Genomic DNA, 22492 nt, shown 5'->3' with positions numbered 1-22492 from the left:
CTATTATGTTTCTGGAACTATTGTCTGAATGTTTTTGCACAGTAAACATTGACTCTTTAAAGAACCAGCTGCTCATCCAAGCCCTCTTCACATCCTGTTCAATGCTCGCTTCACCCACCCTAGAGAAGTTGTGTTTGTGGATGATGTAGAAAAGAAATCTAACTCCACTAACTATTGATTTCTCAGCTGAAATCAGAAACAATCGCACAATCCATAGTAACTCTAAAACAACAAAAACCTTTTATATACTTATGTGATAATGTTGGCTGTAGTGCCACTATTTTTACCTGTTACTGAAAAGATTGTTTTTGTTCTGTAGAAAAATATTATTTGTAGAACTGACATTTAGGACTTTTGTTAAAGGCGCATAGTGTAAGTATTGATGTTAAATATTATTTCATCTAATTTCTTTTTTTTCTTTTTTTTTCATCTCATTCTCCTGGCTACTTTGTTGAGTCTCCGCATCCACTGACCCATTAGCAAGAGAAGACGGGCTGACTTTAATTTTTCTATCTTTGTTACCTCAGAAGACGTCACGCCTCTAAACAAAAGACCCGTGCGGTCGCAGCAGCTGATTTTCCTCTTCTCCCATGTCCGTGCACAACACTGGTGTAATTTCAATTTGTTACCAGAGGGGGCAGACGTCTGCAAAAACCGTAGAACTTGTGCTTTGCTCCTTTGACGGAGAAATAAGTAATAATGACAGCTAATGTTTCTAATGGGAACAAAAAACGTTTACCTCCACAGGACAGGTATATGAATGTTGTATGCGTCTCTCGCTAGTTTCCACGTTAGCAGGCTGCTGCTCTTTTGCGAATATAAAATACCAAATGCTGCGCTCTGCTTTGGCAGCTCTGGGAACTCTCATATGATTGGCTCAGGAACCAGGAAGTGAACACGGGCTACACACAGCACTGAAGTAGTTCTGCTCTGTGACCTCTAGGCTCGAAAGGCGAAAAGTTGACTAAAGATCTGCTCACATTGAACACGAATGACGCTACAATGTCGCCACTTTTGCTTGCTGACATTATGCTCGCCTCACATTATCGTTCCCACGGCTGGCAACAGCAACTTCACAGTGGGCAGAAATACAGCAGTACAGTGGCACCTAGTGACACTTTCACTTCCCTGCCACTCCAGCCTCCTCCAGGCATGGTCCGTTCTGGACTTGTCTTGGTAGTAATGATTGTTTATAGGGAATGTTACTATCATCCTGGGTGACAAAAGAGAATAAGTTAGGCTGAGCTTGCAGTAAATTTCTTACTTATTGCTCCTTTAGGTAACATGAAGTTTGAAAGGTTTGGTTTATTTTAATCATGTCTGAATTACCTTTACTGTGTTCTTTGTTTATGTACTGAAAAAAACATTTAGTTTAGCACATTAAATCACAATTAGATGTAGAAAAAAGGTAATTAACAGCATGCTTTGTCTGTTGTGCGACTTACAGACTGGTGAAATTATTCCATCCATCCTAATACTGAATGTATTTTGTGTATTCATCAGCTTGTGCTTGATCTTTAACACAGTGTTAACAATGAATAGTAAGCATTCCACATCCATCCCATCTATTCGTATTTCAATGAGTCTTTTATCGCGAGAAGAAGCAAACACATAGTATTCACAGGTTGATAAAAACGACTATCATCTTGAGCTCAGACGTCTATGATTGTAAGTAATCGCATCTCCGTCAGTGTGTCTCTGTCAGTGGATTCTGTGCAGAAATAAACTGGAATGAATTTGTTTTCTACCCGGCAAACGATGCTGAAAATCTGAGACAGGTAACATGTCTGCTCATTAGGATTGTACGGCAACAGTTTCTGCGCCACGCCGGCTCTGATTGACAGATAGTGGTGCGTTGCCTCTGGAGTGATTTAAGAGCAGAACGAGTACGACAAGCGGGGTTAAGCTTCCATAAAGGAGAGTTACGGCACACATCAGGTAGAAAAGCTGTAAGGTCATTAGGCCTCTATTAACATGCGTTATAAAACAAAAGAGTTACATGGACAAAACGTCATAAATTGCAATACTGAGCGTCATTCTCTGACCCAACACTCATATACACACACATGCATGTATATGTATGTTTCTATAGGCAGACAGTGATTACATCTTTCCATATCCACAAATGAGGCAATAGTTGTAAAGTATAACACAAAATGTAAATGTGACACGTAAGGCTGGATGAGGACCCAAGTTCATGTTAACCCCCCCATGCACAGTGATGGCTTAGAAAAATCTCCAAAGCTCACTCTTAGAGGACTAGAGCCAAGACGGGTCAACATTTTCATGACAAGAAGCTGTTTTGAGACGTCGCACAAAAATTCTTATCTGTACTACTATTATGAACTATTTTGGTAAATGCTATTTGGACCTGAACAGAAACGATGTGTTTTGGTCAGATGAGACACAAAATTAAGGTGTTCAGTGACAAAGCCTGGTCTGGTGTGAAACAAAGAATCTGAAGCCAACTATTAAGTAGGGTGGAGGACCTGTGATGCTGCGGGCCTGTATCTCAATTACGTATTTGTCAAAATAGCAGGGTAATAGACACTATTGTTGGATTCTTGTAAAAATGTACTTAAATGAAATGTTCAGTATTAAATTATTTTTGTGTAAGAACATGCCCCTGCATTGAATGATGGAATAATTGAGAACTTTTTACTGATTTTTACCAGAGGTGCCAACAAAGGTGGAGGCTTTGGTGATTATAATTGAACCAGATCTTTAATGCATACACCCGTAACTATTAAGGAAATAATGTATAGCTGTTTCATGCTATATTCCCGGCAGATTTGACACTGTGCTTGTAAAAGGGCCTTTTTTTTTTCTTTCATAGGCACAAGACAGTGTGTTTCCACATCAGCAAAATGAGGCAGCAAGAGCAGCGCTGTGATGGTGAACTACATCTCATGTGCTCAGAAAGATGATTAAAGGTCTTTGTCAACAGAGGTTTAATCTTCACTAACATGCAAACTCCAGAGAAAGTCATTACAGCGCTATTTACTGCAGCAATATTCTTCTGGAAACTGTGCTGACCACAACGTTGCGGCGCTATCAACAGCTGCAATAAAAGCCTTGTATATTACCAAGAAAACCGCTCTGACAAGATTGGCTTATTACGCAGAAAAATAACTAATATCACCCATTGCCTCTACAGTTTGGGTTAAAAAAAATTGTGATAGAATACAATGTAGCCTGTTGTTGTTCATCCGAGGCTGTAATTACTTCAGACTCTTATAAAAAAAAAATAAAACTTGTAGGGCCGAGATGTGTTTTACCATAAATATGTCCTGTTTGTTTCCTTTAAATTAAATGGGAGTATCGGGTTACCCTGCTCTTGCCTGTACATGTCCAAGTAATTGATTTACTGCAGTTGTCGCCTAAACTTCTACAAAGTTTTTTTTTTTTTTTTTTTTTACCTTTTAACAGAGAATAAAAGCTTTTCACAGCATCTCAGCAGCTTTGCGTGAAATCTTTGATCCAAAACGTCAGCCTGCTTGTCTTTGCCTGAGTGTTTTTATATTAGTCTGGTCATTTCTGTTGACCAGCATAGAGATAATATTGTGACGCTGTCTTTTTTTTTTCTTTGCTCAGGTTCATTCAAGCCAAGCTGCTGCAAAGCCCAGAAGTCTCTGGAGTTCATCCCAATAAACTTGCACACACAGAGGATGAGAGTGACGTGCCCCCGAAAAACAGGTACTGTTTAATTAAGACGTATTGACTTAAGAAGGGGATTGACATGCGCTCAAGGACAACTGTGTGTGTGTGTGTGTGTGTGTGTGTGTGTGTGTGTGTGTGTGTGTGTGTGTGTGTTGAAAAGGCTGCCGTGGTTGTCGTCACATTTTTATTTTATTTTTTTTTTCACGATTTTCCATCTGTCAGAGATACTCAAAGGACTCTGGCTGGCTGTTTCTAGGTCATCACTCAGGTTGAAAGGTGAGAATTAACTTGGCCAGAAAAAGCAGATAAAATACTAATTAAGCCCTTTGCGTTTTTTTTTTTGTTTTTTTTTTTGCGGAGGGAAATAATAGGTTGTCTCTTTTGTGGATAGCGTGCAGCAGGCTGTTCCTGGCCTGGAACTGTCTCTGTGTATTAACTGCTTCCCTTCTATCGGTGAGCGGGCTCCATTTCAACTAAACAAAGGATGATTGATGGAAAGACGGGCAGACAAACACGGGGATTAACTGTCATTCTTCCAGTGGGGACCTGAGAGATGAAAGATGAGTTAAGCCAGATCAAATCATCAGATAGGTCTTAGACTTTGCTTCTCTGTCAAGGCAGAAAAAAAAGAAAAGAGAAGGTAAAACCATATCAAAACTGACCTTGAAGGAATATGTGTATTGATTGATGGACACGTTGATAATTAGCCTCTTTGGGCCCAATTTTCTTCATAACTTACTTTTCGGTGGAGGTGCTCAGCTTCTGTGTGATGCGAGTTTTCTCCCTTCCTTACAACAACATCTCTGGCTCTGCTGAACTCACAAAGGTACTTAGGAAAAAGCAAAAACTTGAATAATTTATTTTCAACGTAATGTGAAACAATGAAGAACATACATTTTTTAAAAATCGCCTGTTTATGCAGTCTGAATAAGTTTGTCTTACTTTCCTTTGTTTGTCTTGCAAACAAATAAAATACGCCCAACCAAGGTGACTGAAAAACTCTTTTGTCCCTACAGTCACAAACAAATTGCCCTTCGTGGACATAATAAAGTAAAGTCTAAAGTCTAAAACTGATAAAAAGTCTGAGTAATTATCTAAAAACTGAGAGGAAGGGCCGAAACAAAGAAACAAACAAAAGTAGTTTCATTGCTTTGCTTTTTAGATGATCGAGATTAAGGGTAAAATGATGAAAAGAATTGTAGTTATGAATTTCTTCACAACGATGTAAGAGACTGGCATCTGAAATCTTGCAGGCAGCAACTATCGAGGCCATTGCTACCATAGGCCCTTTTACAAGCTGTTGAATTATATAGTTCAGTTAGTGGAGCTTTTTCAATTATGTTCTCATTGTTATTTTTCATACATACACAGCGTGTCTTGTTTTCCACTATGGTCTGATTAAAATTCTTTTAGAACAAGGGAAAGATCTGACCGTTTCTACTGAGTCTATGTCAGTTATCAGGTCAGCGAGCTCTCCGCATGCATGATGGGGGAAAATAGGCTCTGACTAGAATAGATGACGAGAAATCCCCCCAGTGAATAATAAAAACCTAAACTGGCATCCCCAAAATTCCTAAAACGTCAAATATACCCAAATTAAATTAGATGGTGCTCTTGAACCCTTTGGAGTAGAGGCAAAAGATCGGTATTTCTGTAAAGGTAACACTTTATATTTCTAAAATAAGAAGTCCAGTATGGCGCCTTGGTGACCAGTTTTTAGTTATTGATGTTGGAACAAACTCAAATTGTCTGTTTTATTGCTTTTGTTTTCCTGTTTCTTTCTTCTACATGCAGCTGCAGGCTGATGAATGGAGATTCTAGCTGAAAAATAAGGGAGCCAAAAGAGACGAGTTTGTTCAGAATCAGAATCAGAATCAAGTTTAATCGCCAAGTAGGTTTGCACTTACAAGGAATTTGACTTGGTGTTGATGGTGCAGACAAAAAATAAGAATACAGTAAAATAAGAAGTAAAACACGGAATGTATATATGACAGGTTCAAATTTTAATGCAATATAATAAAAAATGCCTATTCTAGAGCTGTTCTTCTGTAGGAATGTCTGTCTAATCAGAAAAAAACAACATTATCACTCCTGTAACAAACTCTGCTGCTTCTTCTGTCGCTGCCGGTCTTCCCAGAAGCTTTATGCATAGTTCCTGGTGAAAATGGACGTCTAACACCAAAAGCTGGCTTTTACACACAAGGATGCACCGAGAGCGCAGCGAGCGGATGAGCTTTACGCAGCTGCTGCTCTGGAGTTTTAACTGTCCTGCTCTACGAGCGATACGTCCATGTGACGGTAATTTCACCGGCTACAGTCTCCACATGATCTCCAAACTGAATGGTCCGAGCAACGTACCTGAAAACAGGAGGAGGAAGGGTTTTGAGAAATGAGCTAAAGTGAATAACGTTAGCTCTGGAGAAACTGTGGATCAACACAGTCGGTCAAAAGATGTGTTAATCAAAGGAGGAGGGCCTAGACGGCCATCTTGAAACAAGAGTTTTTCAAATAGAAGTCTACGGTAGGAGCTACATGGCTTTGAAGTCAAAAATATATTCCGATGGGTCACAGGTGACCCGTTGCCAGTTAAGGTGTGACTCTAGGTAAGGTCTGCCTGGTTTCTGTAGCAGTGTAACATCTGAGCACCAGTCTTCATCAATACAGGTCCACGCTACAATCCGCAGGAAACAGCTGGAACCCCAGCCAGGTTTGCGTGAAGCGCACTGTGGCAGATCGCTGGAAGTTCTTTGTGAAGAGATGGAGTAGTTGGTCCATGTTTTTCTCCAGGGAGCGCACGTTTGCCAGATGGATGGATGGGATGAGCATGTCGTCTACACCGATGGATATCCACTGGTTTTCCAGCCCGTTTACCCTGCAGTGCGTGTTCACAGAGAGCTGCCGCCTTTCTTTTTTTTTTTATTTAACCTTTATTTAACCAGGAAGTCCCTTGAGATTAAGATCTCTTTTTCGAGGGAGACCTGGCCAAGACGGCACACCAGTTAAAATACAAACAGAAGTACAACATAGATAAAATCTCACATAGAGGAAAAGACAGTTCACATAGGGCAGTTACATTTTTCAATTACATGACATTTTAACATGGCTTTAAATTCATTCAATGGGATTAGATCATTTAAATGGAGCAAGTTTTGTAAATTATTCCAAGACCATGGAGCAAAGTAAGAGAAGGATTTCTTCCCCAGCTCAGTAAAAACCATTGGAACCTGGTAAGAGCGCCACCTGGTGGAACGGAGATGAAAGTGACTGGAATTTAGCTTAAGGAGATTACATAAATATGCCGGCAGTTTACCCAACATGGCCTTGTATAAAAAAATATACAAATTAAGTTGTCTACGTAGACTTAGTGATGGCCAACCTACCAGTTCATACAGCGTACAATGATGAGTACGGGAATAAGAATTAGTTAAGAAGCGCAGAGCACTATGGTACACAGAATCTAACAGGTGGAGAGTACTAGAGGCAGCATGCATGTAGACAACATCACCATAGTCTAAAACACTTAAAAAGGTAGCCTGCACAAGTGTTTTTCTGGCTGACATGTTAAAACAGGTTTTATTTCTAAAATAAAATCCCAGCCGTAGTTTCAGCTTTTTTACAAGTTTCTCAACATGGACTTTGAAAGAAAGTTTGTTGTCCAGCCAAAAACCTAAATACTTATATGAAGAAACATTTTCAATTAAGTCTCCATTTAATGTGTTGATAGTTATGTTATCTGGGGATTGGGAACGAGCCCTTGAAAACGTCATAAATTTGGTTTTCTTAGTATTTAGCACTAACTTAAGGCCATTTAGAGAAACTTGAAGCTGCTGAAAGGCCAACTGAAGGTCATGCATGGCTTGGTTCAGTGAAGAGGCAACTGAATAAATCACAGTGTCATCTGCATAAAGATGCAGTTTAGCAGTTTGCATGTCCTTTCCAATGTTATTTATGAATATAGAAAATAAGAGGGGGGCTAAAATCGAACCTTGAGGAACACCCATAGAAATTTGTAAAAAGTCTGATTTAAGACCATCTATAGAAACACATTGCGTTCGCTCTGTAAGATAGTTTTAGAACCAAGTAATAGCTGGGTTTCCTATACCAATGTTTATTAATCTATCTAGTAATAGCTTATGGTCAACAGAGTCAAATGCTTTGGACAGATCCACAAATAGTGCAGCGCAGTGTTGCTATTGGTCCAAGGCATTTATAATGTCATTTAATAGTAGCAAAGTTGCTGTAACAGTGCTGTGTCCAGCTCTAAAACCTGACTGTACATCAGTTAGAATGTTGTGCTCTGCCAAGTAGTCTTTCTGACCAGGATCTTAGAGAAGCTCTCCAGTCCAATGGAAAATGGAGAGAAGCTGCCCAAAAAAGAGTCCCTGATGTTAAGGAGTTGCTTTTTGGTAAAAGTGGCTGTAGTGTGGAAGCCGCATTGAATGGTGTTATTGATAGAATATTTTCTTCAAACTTTAGATTTATTTCGAAGTCTGGATAAAAATACCCAAAAAGGGATTTGCCAGTTGGTTTTATGTCATTGTTTTGTTGGTTTTGCTGATTAAGTTTTCTACACAGTGTTTTAGATGTTATCAATAAACTTCCAACTAGGAGAAAAAGAAATCTCTAATTTATTGATTAAGAATTACGATTATTTTTTGATGATTTAAAGTCGTTGGAGCAAACTCTATAACTTGTTGCTCCTTTAGACTTGTACAGTTCACTCCCTGGATTCTCGTGACAGCCAAGTTCTAGACTGAAAAGATGAAAAAAATGGGATGCACTCATCAAAACTGCAGCTCCAACATCTGGAGCAGGAGGGAAACACATTTAGGTTGTTATTTTTGAAATCAATAATATATTTTTTTTCTTTTTTTTTTTTTTGCACCACTACAGCTTATAAATAATAGTAGAATTGTCTGTCCTATAAACTGAGTTTAAATATTAAAAGGCTAAAAACATTTTTAAATAATTTGACTGTCATTAAATTATGTTATGCTCATTTAGTAAGAATATAATTTCTGCTGCAGAGAAGCTCAGTACTCACCTTCAGCTCAACAGGTGATTGGGTCTGTCCTCTGTGTACCCTCATTGTGCTGTATGATCAGTGCAATTCTCATTTTTTTAACCTCTGCATAATAAGTGATGTATGTTTCAAAATCTGAATGGAAAAAATGGGCAACGGAGTAAAAACAAATTGCTATGACATCTGACAGTTTTCGAGAAGAGGGAACGAATTAGCCTCATCCATTCCTGCCCTCTTTTCTAAATGTGCAGCAGGTTGTCCGTACTCCTTTGTGCCTTCTGCAGAGTTCCATTTACAAACAGCTTATTTACAGGAAACTGTAAATATTTCACATTAACTGTGTGCGGCAAAACCGTTGGACTTTTTTTTTTTTTTTTTGACTTGACTGCCATTTACAAAAATGGATAGTGCTGTGACAAAATCATAATCACCCTTACATTATTTTTTTCTTTTGCATTTTATATTCATTAACATCATCTTTGTTTGATGGTCTGAAAGTATGAAGGAAAACAAAGGAAGAAAATGAAGAAATCTGTAAGGATATAAATACCGCAGCAATGGTTTTGAACATGCTGCGGTTCTCTGTGGCACCTGGGCTGGTTTGAGTGTCTCTGAAATTGCTGATCTATAGAGACTTTCACCCATAATGTCTCTTGAGTTGTCAGAGGAGAATGGGGAGTCATGTTTGAGATGATTTAATGATAACAGGAGCTAAAAAAAAACACCTGTTACAAGCAACATATGTGAAGTACCGTACCATTCCTGGACACACAACAAACCTTGAAACAGATTGAAAAACCCAAGTAAAGACAAAACTGAGATTTTTAAAGTGGTTAATTTTTTTAAGGAAAAAAAACAAAACTAACCTGTGTTAAAATATAATTACCACCATCCTCCTGGGAGTTCAGTTTTACTAGCAACATCCCAGGCTGATTACTGCAAGACTTCAATCAATAAATCACCAAAACAGAACTTGTCCGACATCATAATACTCTTCCTGAATTTCTTCACTGTGGGACGATAAAGAATTATCTATTCTATTCCTTTTTGATTAGATTAGATTAGATTAGATTAGATTCAACTTTATTGTCATTACACAGGTACAGGTACAAGGCAACAAAATGCAGTTTAGGTCTAACCAGAAGAGCAATAGCAACAAGTGCAGGATAAACAATGTTTCCATATGTACAGGACATGGGTTATTACTGAATAAATACAGAGATGTATACTATTATAAACAGGACAAATATATCAGTAATATTCTATCAGTATAATATATAGATAACTAGTATTGTGAACTAAATTTACAGCTAGATATGTACCAAATATAATATACAGGTAGATATTAATATAAATAGAGTTTTACAAATATGATTTTACATGTACTATGAATATATGTACAGATGGCTATTGCTATAGGCAGAATTGTGAGCATGATATACAGGTAGCTATTACTATAAAATGAATAAATAAAGTTTGGACAGAAGCTATTTAAATTAAAGTGCAGTGGAAGGTAATTGCATATTACAGTTAAAGTACGGTATTGCAAATGTATATGTAAACAATTAGTACTGTGAATAAACAGTCAGCAGTGCAAATCAATATTCAGTCATAGTTAGTAGTGCAAGGTGCATGTAAACAGTTGTTACAATTGTAACAGTTTGGACTGCAGGTGAACATTACAGTCTTGTAAATAACAGAATAACAAAATGGAGGTAGGTGTGAGGAGGGAGAGGAGAGTCTATCAGTGAGGGTTAGAGTTCAATAAAGAGACAGCTCTGGGGAAAAAGCTGTTCTTTAGTCTGATGGTTCTGGTCCGGAGACACCTGAAACGCCTGCGGGAGGGCAGGAGAGAAAACAGTCAGTGGGCTGGGTGAGAAGAGTCCTTAAGGACGCTGCGAGTTCGATGTAGGCAGCATTTCTTCTGGATGTGCTCAATGGTGTGTAGTCCTAGTGATGTACTGGGCACCCATACCACACTGTTGCACAGTTGGTCAGGATGCTTTCTATTGCACAGCGATAGAAGTTCACCAGGATAGTCGAGGATAGCTGATTTTTTTCCCCTCAGTTTCCTCAGGAAGAAGAGGCGCTGGTGAGCCTTCTTGACCAGGCAGGAGGTGTTGGTTGACCAGGACATGTCCGCTGAAATGTGGGTCCCCAGAAACTTGAAACTGGAGACACACTCAACAGCCATTCCATTGATGTGGATGGTGTTGTGCGTGCCTGTTAAATCTTTTCTGAAGTCCACAATGAGCTCCTTCGTTTTGGTAGTGTTGAGGAGCTGGTTCAGTGCACTATGTGGCCTGGTGCTTGATCTCCTCCCTGTAGGCTGTCTCATCGTTGTTGCTGATGAGGCCAATCACCGTGGTGACGTCCGCAAACTTGATGATGGAGTTGGATGCGTACAAAAGCTTGCAGTCGTAGGTAATACCTTGTGGACAAGGTATTACCCACGGATGGGTACCCACAATGGACAGTTGTTCATTGTTATGCTGATGACTGTGGCATGTATTTTCCATGCAAGCACCCTGGTAGGCGCTCTGTCCAGCCCCTTATTGACTCTCTCAGAGATATTATGAGTTGGATGACACTGAATTTTCTAAACTTTAATCAGAAAAACCACGTCCATGTGGTTAATAATAATTGTTAATAATATTGTTAAGACCTAGTAACATCAACAGTATCAACTGTATTTATCTGAAAAAATATATATTTACACAAATTTGAGATTAGAAAAAGGAAAAAAAGTTTCTGCATTTTTTTTTTCAAGCATTAAAGGAGCTATAAGTAAGACATTTTCGGTAAAAACAACCTAAATGATTCTTCTTTGTCACCTGGGATGGAAGTAACATTCCTATAAACAATCGGTCCTCTCCATCAGCAATGCTACAGTCATGTTTTTCTCCTTTCTAACCTACAGGTACGGTGCAGAACAACTTCGATTCAGAGTGTAGCCCGTGTTTAATTCCTGGTTCTTCAGTTAATCTTATGAGAGTTCCCAGGGTTCCCAACACTGAGCGCAGCATTTGGTGTTTTATCTTGGCAAAGGGGCAGCAGCCTGCAAACATGGAAGCCAGTAAGAGAAACGGACCACAAAATTAAACAGAATAAAACATTATAGACCTATCTTGTGTTAGTGAAAATTCACAACAGCAACAGGCTGTTTAAAAACGGCATATTAGATTGTTGTGTTTGGCAAGCTGTTGTATCAATTTGAGCCACAAGGTATTACTTATAGCTCCTTTAAGTCCATGCTGTTGTAAAGCAACCTGGTAACAGTAATATTTGCTTTTATATAATTATCTTACTGGTGTACTTCTTGGAATTAGACAGGCTTCAAAAGCTGGCTTAAAACTGGTGCAAAGGGCTGCATCTCTATTTCTAACGGGTACAAGTAAACATGAGCATGTTTATCCAACTTTGGCTTCCCTTCACTGACTACCGATCATTTTTGAGTTCATTTGAAAATTCTCTTATTTGTTTTTAGGTCTCTCTGAGCTTCTGCACTCAGATGTACCATCTCGTTCCCTCAGATCAGTAGACCGAATGCTTTTACTCGTTTCCAAGATCTCTCACGTAAACTGAGAGGTTTCAGGCCTTTTTTTTATTTTGAAACACCTCCTAAATTTAGGAATGCTCAGAATCTGTCTCCTACTGTTTGGAAATCTCCTTAAAAATACCCATTTCCCCCTGTGGCCTGCCAACCACTGTGAAATCTTTTACATTTACTTTTAACTAGATTCTCTGTGTGTTTTTTCATTTAACTTTTATTCTCTCACCAGTGTTTGACTTTTTTGTGCAGCAGTTTTAAGTGCTTAATAAGTAAAATGTTATTGTATGCTATGGCAAAACTTAAGAAAACACATCTTGCCACAACCTAAAGAAAATCAAGTATAGGTGAGGAATATAGTTACTGACAAGCACACAGTATAAAAGTCTGGACAGGAATATAAAGCAATTTATAAGGCTTTGGATTCCACCAATATGTGTAATTCAGTTTTGACTAATCAGTATGACGTTAGCTATATCTTAAGTCAAAATTCATACTAGTCACAGTGGCATTACGACTAGTCAAAATGACGTTATAGATATCTATAATGGTAATTCCGGATAGTCAAACTTACTGATTAAATCTTAAAGGAGCTTGCCATAATTTGTCAAAGTAATGACCATGATATGTAGACAGTACCATAAGACAACCATGTTAACAGTTTATTGGCAAAAAATGTTGATTTGGGGGTGAGTTACCTTTAAGTAAACTTTGGTTTTTCAACCAGTCATTATTTTAACACACAAAAGCAAGAAAAGCTCTAATATTTCAAAACTATAAAGACAAAATTAAATCAGACCTAACATGATAGAGAGAAATGCTTTTTTTACAATGTAATTTGAGGTGCAATTAGCATTGATACAGATTTGTTAATTAAACAAGAGTCGCTTTGCAATTTGTCCTTTAGGTGTGTTGATATGCTATGTTGAAACATATCACCATAAGTTGAGTTTGCATGTAAATGTTGCTATCAGGATGATATTACCAGATAAGTGAACCATTTTTGTCAAAGCACAGTGTTAATCCCGAATCATCTCCTTTTAGTACAGGCATCATGTCTTCAATGTGATCTTTGCAATAATCTCATGTCATAACTCTATTGTTCCTTTTGGTTTTGTGAAAAGATGCATTTCTTTGAGATGTGTCGTATAATCTGCTCAATGTTGCTGAGCTGTTTATTTTCACTTTGTCTATTGATCATCCAGAGAAAAGGGAAATCAGAAAAAAATGACACCATAGGCTCTGAAGAGATTTCTTTTTTTTTTCAGGCCAAGAATAGATTTTCACAGCTTTGAAATATTTCTAACAAACATCAGTCTAGGAAAGCAGAGCTGAAAGCATTGTTCAGCACAATGTTTTCTCGTCAGCGCAGATTGCTGCGTGTGAATTATAAACACTCATTTTGACAGCCACAATCAGTTTCCTCTTTACAAAAGCGGTTGTCATCTCAGTTCTTTAACACCTCGTTTTGCTGTTGATGAACTGGGAAAGGGATAACAGAAGTGGAAGGAAGAACAGAAAATCAAGCTCAGATTGGTCATTGTACCTGATGTTCTGTAACCTTTGCTTTTCCTCCCGTCTTCTGCTGCTGTAGAAGAAGCAGTCCTGGAAAACTCAGGCGTATAAAAAAAATCTGAGGGGCAGATGGGCTGCAATCAGGCAGCTCTGCCACAACACACTTGGATAATTAGTAGAAGAAACAGTGGGTAATATAGCAAAGCCCCAACACAAATCTGTTGTGAGTTTCTTTTTTTTTTTTCATTTATTTTACTCAATAGTTTCAAATCAAGATTTATTTTATTCTACTGGGTTTTACCTTTTCTAGATCTGAAGTTGTAGACTTATTATTTTTTAAAATCCTAATCTTATTGCCAAAACATGTCACCAAGTTTATTGCTGTACTAACTTTAACCAGCCTGTAAATGTAAAACCCTGCACCCTCTTCTTATCCAGGCTTTCTTCTGAAACGTCTCAGTTCTATCTTAAACTAAAATTTCTTAATGGAAAATTATGTAAACTCTTTATATTGCAGGGATAAAACAGCTGGAAACAAAAGGTTTTAGGCTCAGGTGAATACTGAATACTGAAGGGACTTAAACTTTCCTACAAATAATTTCAGAAAGTTTTTACCACAAAACACGGAAAGATTTTTTATCTAATTACACACAAATTGCATGTGCATCTTTCTCGATAAACTCTTGGATGATATTGTAGGATTCTGGCAGATGTGCATCAGCACATTTCATTCATTTTACTTTCTGACTTTGAACAGTACTCATGAATGGAGGGATTCGAGGGGAGCAATCTAGAACCATTGAAATCCTCCAGCCCTGTAGAGAACAAACGAGTTCACTAAAGCTCCAGTTCCACCTGCACACTATCCGGCATCGTCCCCTTATAAGCATTCCTGGACCAGGTTGTTTTTGGGGTTTTTCAGGGCTAGCTTGGGTTTCTCCGACCCTGGTAAAACCGAGCGTACTCGAGAGGACTTTAGAGGTGAACACACTGATTTGCAGTATTGGCTGAGAAATTAAAAAAAAAAAAAATTCTCCAAAAGTCCAGAAAAACTGAAGAGCAACGACATTAATATTAAGTACCACAGTGGACAAAGTGGAACAAATGTTTTGCACCGAAACATATTTTTTTCTATTTATAAACCATGGACCACATCTGAAGAAAAAAAAAAGGATATTTCATCTTTATCTGAACAGATGAGCATTAAATCAGCTCTGTGGATTTACTGAGGTTTTCTCTCAGTTTACACTAAAAGCTGATAGGTTTGGCTTCTGAAGAGTGTCCATCCATCCACCGTATGCAGCGGCTGCTGTCTGCCTTTCAGACTGAGACAGCCAGGGGATGCAGCGGGTTTCACTTTTGCAGAGCTGCCCAATAAAAGATGCCAAACTTTGGAGCAAGTGTAGAGAGCCTCGTCTCCTCCGCCGCTTCTGTTGCTCTTCCTCTCAAACACAGGCATTGTTTTAACGTTGCAGGTAGAAGCAATGCAGAGGAGCCTTGCCTTATTTTATTATTACTTTAAGCTGATGTGTGATCCATATTTATCCCGGTGGATTGTTGTATCCTACCATACAAAATTATAAAGGGGAGTGCTGGCCTAGTGGTTAGAGCAGCGTGCTTGCACTATGAGAAGGTTGCAAGTACCCTGTTCAATCCCCACAGCCTGGACTCTGGGTCCCTGAGCAAGACCCCTAACCCCTGATTGCTCCCCAGGCGCCCATTGCTCCCCAAGGGGATGGGTTAAGATGCAGAAGTGAATTTCTCCATTGTGAGATCAACATGTGCAATTTATTTATTTTATTTATTTAAAATATATATATATATTTTTTTTATCATTAATTTATAACTATTCCAGCCAGACAGATAATGTGTAGAACTCCAGTTCAGCACATTATCAATCTGGATCTGCTCCACTTTAATTTGTTTGGGGAAAGGAGGGAATTTCAGCAGAACTCTCTGAGCTGATTGGCCGAAGCGACACCTAGTGCCCGCCTACCAAAGGTTGGTTTCTGCCAAACACGGTATCAAATTAAAACTTAAGCAGCAGCTGCTAACAAGGCACTTCTTGCTGCTCTACAATCAAAAAGAAATTGTGGATTCTTACCAAACAGATGTGATAGCAGCAGCTCCTCCTGCTCTGCCGTGTTTGCGTTGGTTCAGCTGTGGGCTCAAATGTTCTTGCTTTCCTCGCATCGGTATGTCCCAGGCTGAAAATTAGTTTTAACCAAAGCAGCCAAAGTCCAAAGATTAGGAGAAAGTTTGCCTCTCCGGATCAAACTATAAAGAACTTTGGGGCAGGGAATGGGATCATTAGGTATTACCAACATTGTTGAATATTCACTGTGTGTCAGTTATATACTGACATATAATCCCAAAAGGACACTCCATTAAAGTAACGTGTTTTCCATTCTCTCACTCTTGACCTTAATAGAGGTCTTTGTAAATTAGCCTCAAGTCATGGTTTGCTCTTTTTTATGACCAAAAAACAAGTAAACACACACACACACACACACTTTTCGGATTTAATTGTCAGCTTCAGTCATTAGTCATTCAAAACAAGACCTGCTCTAAGCACCTTTGTGCCTGCCTAGCTGTCTGTGAAGTGTTTATTTAATTTTGAGGCTGATGTGCAAATTAGAGTGAAGCACTGTGACATTGGCCGTCCTTCTGGTCTAACATGGGACCAATCGACCTCAAAACCAAACCGTGGTAATGTATGAAATACAGGTTCAGCCATGATAAAATGCCAGTCCTTTGTTTTTCTTCAAATGAGCCTTAATTTTGTTGGTGATAGCGTGAAGTTTGATCTTTTTTTGGGAAAGTTGTATTCATATGTTATCTAACATTTGTGTTGAACGTGTCAATGTTTCTCTGGGTAAATATATAGCAACTCAAGTAATTCACACACACAAAGAAATCAACCCACAAATTGTAGAAAGCCAACCAAATAGCTAAAATTAGTTATGTAAAAACCATTCCTGCTTTCTATGAGTCCAACTTATCAGCTGGTTAAGTTCTGTATTTATGTTGTATGAAAAAACACTCAAGGTGGCACATTAGAACCCCCGTTGGGGCCATGATCCAGACATGAAGTAACATTATTTCATCATGAACCCGACCTAATCAGGTGTCAGTCAAAAGATCTCTGGCAGATGACCCAAAGTAATATTCAGAAGACTTATCCGATAACCAAGGACGGCTTACAAGTAGCTTCGGCAAGACCTGCAATAATCAAGTTTATTTTTTTTCATGCAATTGGTTAAGAATGACCGTTTTCCATTAGTACCAACTCGGGGGGTTTAGGTTTGGTTTTTAGTCGGAATCGTTACTGTCAGGATTTGTTTAACGATGAACTCAGAACACACACACAGGATAAAAGTTTGAGAGGTTTATTGAAGAGTAGATGATTGATGAGAGGTGAAACCAGAGATGCTGAACTACAGAGGCTCAGGGATGCAGGTGAAGGCAGGAGCTGACAGCCTGGAGAGAGAGTTCAGCTAAGCTGGAAGGCTTGGCACTGAACCGAGTCTTCTCAGAGTGGCTAGTCAGGTTAGCAGAACTTGAGAGACACCAGGGCACAGAGCTGAGTTTCTCCAGGGCGGCTAGTCAGGTTAGCAGAACTTGAGAGACACCAGGACACAGAGCAGAACCTCTCCAGGAACAAACAGTGAACGAACAGTCTTTAGAGTGACTGGCAGGACTAACCTTTACAACAGGAGCAAAACAAAGCTTCCAAGGCAAAACGGGAACTAGCATGGAGAGGTGTAGTATGATGATGGACCTGCACTAAAGTGAGGCAGAGGGAGGTTTAAATAGAAAGACTAACAGGTGAAATGCATCTGACTGAATAATTACTAACAGGTGTGACTGACTGCAAGGAGAGTGGAGTGAAGGCTGAGTGGAAGGGAAGGAGGAAACTAAAATTTAACAAATTAAAACCCAAACAAGGTGGAAAAACTGAGAATAATAGTAAACCAAAGCCGAATCAAAACTAAACCATGACAGTTACTATTTTAGTATCTGCGTCAATGTAGTTCCAAGTGCAGCAAGTCGGCCCAAAGCCACCACGTCAGAAAGTTGTCGTGGGGGATGTAGGGTGACTGCTTGCATAAAAAGACCCACTCCAGAACTAGAATCAAACCCAACATATTTTAAAAGGTACCCAAACAGCGACAGAAGCTAGTGGTTGAATGAAGATGGAAGCACCCAATGCAGTACCCTGGTGCAGTGCAGAGGCGCACAGAAATGAACTTCAAACAAGTCGTCACATCGCCTTTCTGTCTCACAGCGCTGCCGTGCTACGACGACCGTGCCCACGTTGGCGCCGTGTTCACTCGTAACGGAAAACCACCCGTAGTGAATCGTATCAAAGTGTCACGGTGGAAAAGAGCCACGTAGTCCTCAGCAATTAACTCTCTGAATGTTCCCTGTACAAGACTCCACTCCTGAAGAAAAAGCATTTTGAAGCTCATTTAGAGTAATGTAACGGCGATGAGAATCAGAAGGTTAAACGAGGCTGAATTTATCAGCAAGACAATAATCCCAAACACTGTCAGCGACTAGTTTCTCCATGTGGATGCTGTCTGGAAGCTGCCGTTGTCAAGACTTTGGAGTGTTTGATATATTTTAATAAGAAGCTTAATACCCGCTGCCCGCACTATTTCACTTTATTATGCATAAAGAAAGGTCATCAGTTTGTTTTGATGTCTTTATATATTATATATGTAATCAACAAAAGCTGTTAGAGCTATTAGAAACAAATGTTGTGCTTGATTATTTTCCCGCTACAAACTAAGACCTTGAGGTAGCTGTGTTGTGTTATATTTGAATTTGTTCACACCTTTGTCAGTATAATTAACGGTTAAAATCGTGTTTCTTTTGTGACGTTTCTATCTGTCAATTACGCAAAGTTTAGATCTGAAATTTCGTTTGCTAAATTTATGTTCTTTGCTTCTAGGACCCTCGGGTGTAATATTCTAAGTTTAGTTCTGGTTTATGTTATTAGTTTTAGTTATCCTCCTCTCTCCTGTCTTTGATTGTCTAGTTGTTTTGAGTTCTGTCTTGTCTGGATCCTCGTTTAGTTGGTGTAATGTTTTGGTTTACCTTGTTGTTGTCATCACTTTTATGCTTAGCCTGTCTTAGTTACCTGGCCTTTGTTATTAGCTTTTATTTCAGCTTGTGTCCGTTTAGTCTTGCTTTCTATCTTAGGTTTTCTCTTTATTAGTCTGTATGTTCCTTCAATTGCTTTCACCTGTCTTGGTTAATTGGTCCCACCCTGCTCACCTGTTCCATCCTCCTATTTAAGTCTACCTTAGTTGTCTGTGTGTTGCCGGAACGTCTTGTGTTATTCCTTCCCATCAGCTTGCGGTAAGCACATTGCAGCCTCTGTTATTTTACCTGTCCGTCTGCCAGTCCGTGCCTGATCTGTTTTTGCCCTCCTGTTTTTTGGGTCGGTTTAGTTTCTGCCTGGTCTTGTTTGATTTCCTGATGTCCCCCTTTTTGCCTCCTGGATTTTGTTAATTAACCCCTTTTCTAAATACACCTCCGTGTCTGGCTCCCATTTGGGTTCAACATTAGCAAATCATTACATCGGGAGCCTGTGTCAAAATATACTTATATGTGTCTCTATTTTAAGTGCGACAAACTAAATTATTGTTTGTTTGTTTTTTCCTCCCTTCCCAGATGCGTTGTATGACATTATCACTGTCGGTGCTCCCGCAGCCCACTTCCACGGCTTTAAGTGTGGAGGCCTTCAGCGTCTTCTGAGCAGATACGAAGGAGAGAAGAAGAGGTAAAAAGTAAAATAAACACATTGTCTTCTGAGAAGGGGTGTATTTAAAGTAAGTGTGGGTGAATTAATTGAACAAGCATCCTGACGAAACAGGCTTTTATTAAAAACCAAATTTGAGCTTCTTAATTAAAACCGACAGCCAAATTTGTTTCTGCCCCATGGAGTTGATTTGTGAGGTCTGAGGCAGTCACTTAACTGCAATTCGTGTTGAAATTAGGCTGCAGCTCCACAACATTTGACAGGTTAATTTGACTGGAGGCAACAGGCTTGATGGAAAAGGTTTGGAGAGTTAAAATGTCTCTTGCACCTGTTCTTTTCCCAGGCAAGCATTTTCCAGCTTTATCAACTCGTGTGTTCATTTCTCAGTGAAGAGCAACAGATCATGAAGGTCAGCAGGCAAGAAAAAACTCACTGCTCGATTTAGCTTGGCTCCAAGAAAATTAATCAGTTAATGAGGAGAAATCTTATTGTTGTTGTTAGAAAAACAGGACTACAGTGTGCAGTAAGATCTGCTCAGACAAGCACTAATAGATTTACTGTATTTTAACACTTTCAATTTTAAAAACAACAAATTATTTTTTCTAAAATCTTTGGTTGATGCAACAAATATTTTTTGGGCCAATTGGGGTTTTCTTTGATAAAGGTTTAGATAGTTGGCCAGAAAAACAGATTTAAATTAAGGTCAACTGAAAACATAATGACATTATTATCTCTCTGATATCTCTGATAAGTCAGGTAATTTTCTAAAATAGTGTATTTTTCATGTACGTATGAAAATGTAAAAGTGCAAGGTGTCAAAGATTGTTTTTTCATATTATACACTTTAAATACATGCAGCTGTGTCCAACCCTAACATTTGTCAGAAATAAATCTGCCCACAGTTGGGATGTGTGAAATTGTTGAATCATTCATTAATTTTATTTTAACTATCCAATCCAAATTAAACGCCTGTCTGCCAAATTATTAATCATTCATAGCAGGAACCGAGCTGACATTACACTATGATTGTGTGTTGTGTGAGCACTGCAATAAAATTTTATTTTACTGAAACGTTAAACAAGGACAAGTGATTTTGTTCTGTCTCTGACATTTTTGATGTCCACCCATGTGAAGTATTTCTGTAAAAATTTACAGAAAAGACGATCTCTTCTTCTGCGTGACTAACGTTTGATTAAAAAAGGAAAATCTGTTCTCATGATTACGGACATTGGTGTCTCAGGGTCTGTCTCAATTCAGGGGCTGCATCCTTCGAAGGATGAATTTGTAGGCCGATTACGTCACAGCGTGGCGCCGAAGGTTGTCCTGATTCACCAATCCTTCAAAGACTCAAAAATGTGTCCAACGAATGCGTCCTTCTTTTCCCCGATTTGAAAGATGGGTCCGATGTATCCGCCATTGCTAATCCTATCCCATGATTCATCGTGAGTTGAAGATAACTTTTTAACAGGAAACAGTGATGGTGAATAAAGCTGAATTTATTACTCTTTCTGTGACATAAAAGTAACTTTTAAAAAGCTTTTAGGCTCACCTTGTCACTAAAATGCTCGGATGTGCTCGGACCATAGCCGGCTCGCTATGTTGAGACAGAACGCCTTTCTCCCGGCACATTGCTTTCCAACTCCCGCTGGCTTTCCGCTATGAGAAATAATTCAGATGTCTAACGTCAATGTTTGGTTAGTTCAATATTATTATTCTCTACAAATAGTATTTTGAGCTTTGCTCAGAAAGTTCTAGGGTCAGTGTTTAAGTTGGAAAATGTTTTACTAAATCACACAAATGGTATTTGTCATCAATTAATTTTGTTTAGCGGTATATTTAAACATAAAATTAATCATTTGGCTGAATAATGAATTAGAATATAACAAAATATGATAACGGCACATTTTAAATAAAAGATCATGGGACATATCGCATATGTAAAGGGTTAAATAAAAACTGTGTACAGTTATTAACAAAGGAGACAATGAGATTAACTTTTGGGCTCCGTTTGTTTAGCTTCACAGCTGCTTCATGCTGTCTCGGTAAAGGTAAGGATGGGGACAGTTGGTGGAAGCTAGACCATCACGATTCATCAGTCGAGCTCTTCCTGTTTTCTCTTTTTCGCGGACCCAACCCACGTAGACTGGGTCCTTTGATGCAGCCCCTGAATTGAGATAGACCCTATGGTTAAAAAGTGGCAGTACTTTAAAAAAATTGGCCAAACCTGCCTAATTTTCAACATCTCACTTTGAGTCTTTGTCTCTCTGTAAAAACCTGAACACCAATGATATCCTGCTACTTACAGCCCCATCCAAAGGTGTTGGACATAGATTTGTATAATCTTGACAATTGAAATCAGTTTTTCTTTTACTGCTGCAGCTTTAAGTTTCCCTCAGAAAATCCCTGCAGCTTTCTGATGGTAAGCTTTAAAGGTACATAGCCACATATATGCTTATAAAAAAGACCAAAATCTGTTTAATCATGCAATCAGAGGTTAAGGGTCTTGCTCAGGGACCCAGAATGCAGGCAGTGGGGATCAAACCGGGTACTTGCATCCTTCTCAGAGCGCAAGTGCACTGCTCTAACCACTCGGCCAGCACTCCCCTGTAATGGAATGTCGTACTTGTTCACCAGAGAAACGGAATATCATGAGGTTCTGATTAAATTATCCTATGCATTTAGTTTGAAATGAAAACTAAAATAGAAATTTAAAAAAAATTAATTAATTATTTCCCCCAATTAATAAACGTTCCTAAATAAAATCTTGAATTTCTACTTTGTGATATATGTGAGATCTCACCCAGGGCTGACAATTAATGCGAAGGATGCTGCAGACAACATGGCCGACTAATTATTGTCCAACCTGAAAACAAAAGAAGATTTTCCCGTTTCAGATCATTTCTATCCGCGAACAGTTGAGCAGTGAATGTCTCATATATTTGTTATTCCCTTTGAGAACAACACTGACAGCTTC

The 22492-nt window shown here is 38.9% G+C and overlaps 1 protein-coding gene across 1 annotated transcript in view; it reads left to right on the top strand.

The window, feature by feature from the left end:
* LOC105926521 (type II inositol 3,4-bisphosphate 4-phosphatase) overlaps positions 1–22492 on the top strand; it is a gene marked incomplete at its 3' end in the record, with an annotated part of 212557 nt that overhangs the window by 158111 nt on the left and 31954 nt on the right. Inside the window, 3 exon segments of the mRNA XM_036129950.1 lie at positions 3595–3696; positions 3883–3936; positions 19431–19539. Coding sequence (XP_035985843.1) covers positions 3595–3696; positions 3883–3936; positions 19431–19539 — 265 coding nt within the window.

The sequence above is a fragment of the Fundulus heteroclitus genome, unplaced genomic scaffold, assembly GCF_011125445.2.
Source record: "Fundulus heteroclitus isolate FHET01 unplaced genomic scaffold, MU-UCD_Fhet_4.1 scaffold_256, whole genome shotgun sequence".
NCBI lineage: Eukaryota > Metazoa > Chordata > Actinopteri > Cyprinodontiformes > Fundulidae > Fundulus > Fundulus heteroclitus.
This window is presented reverse-complemented; position numbering and strand designations above follow the sequence as displayed.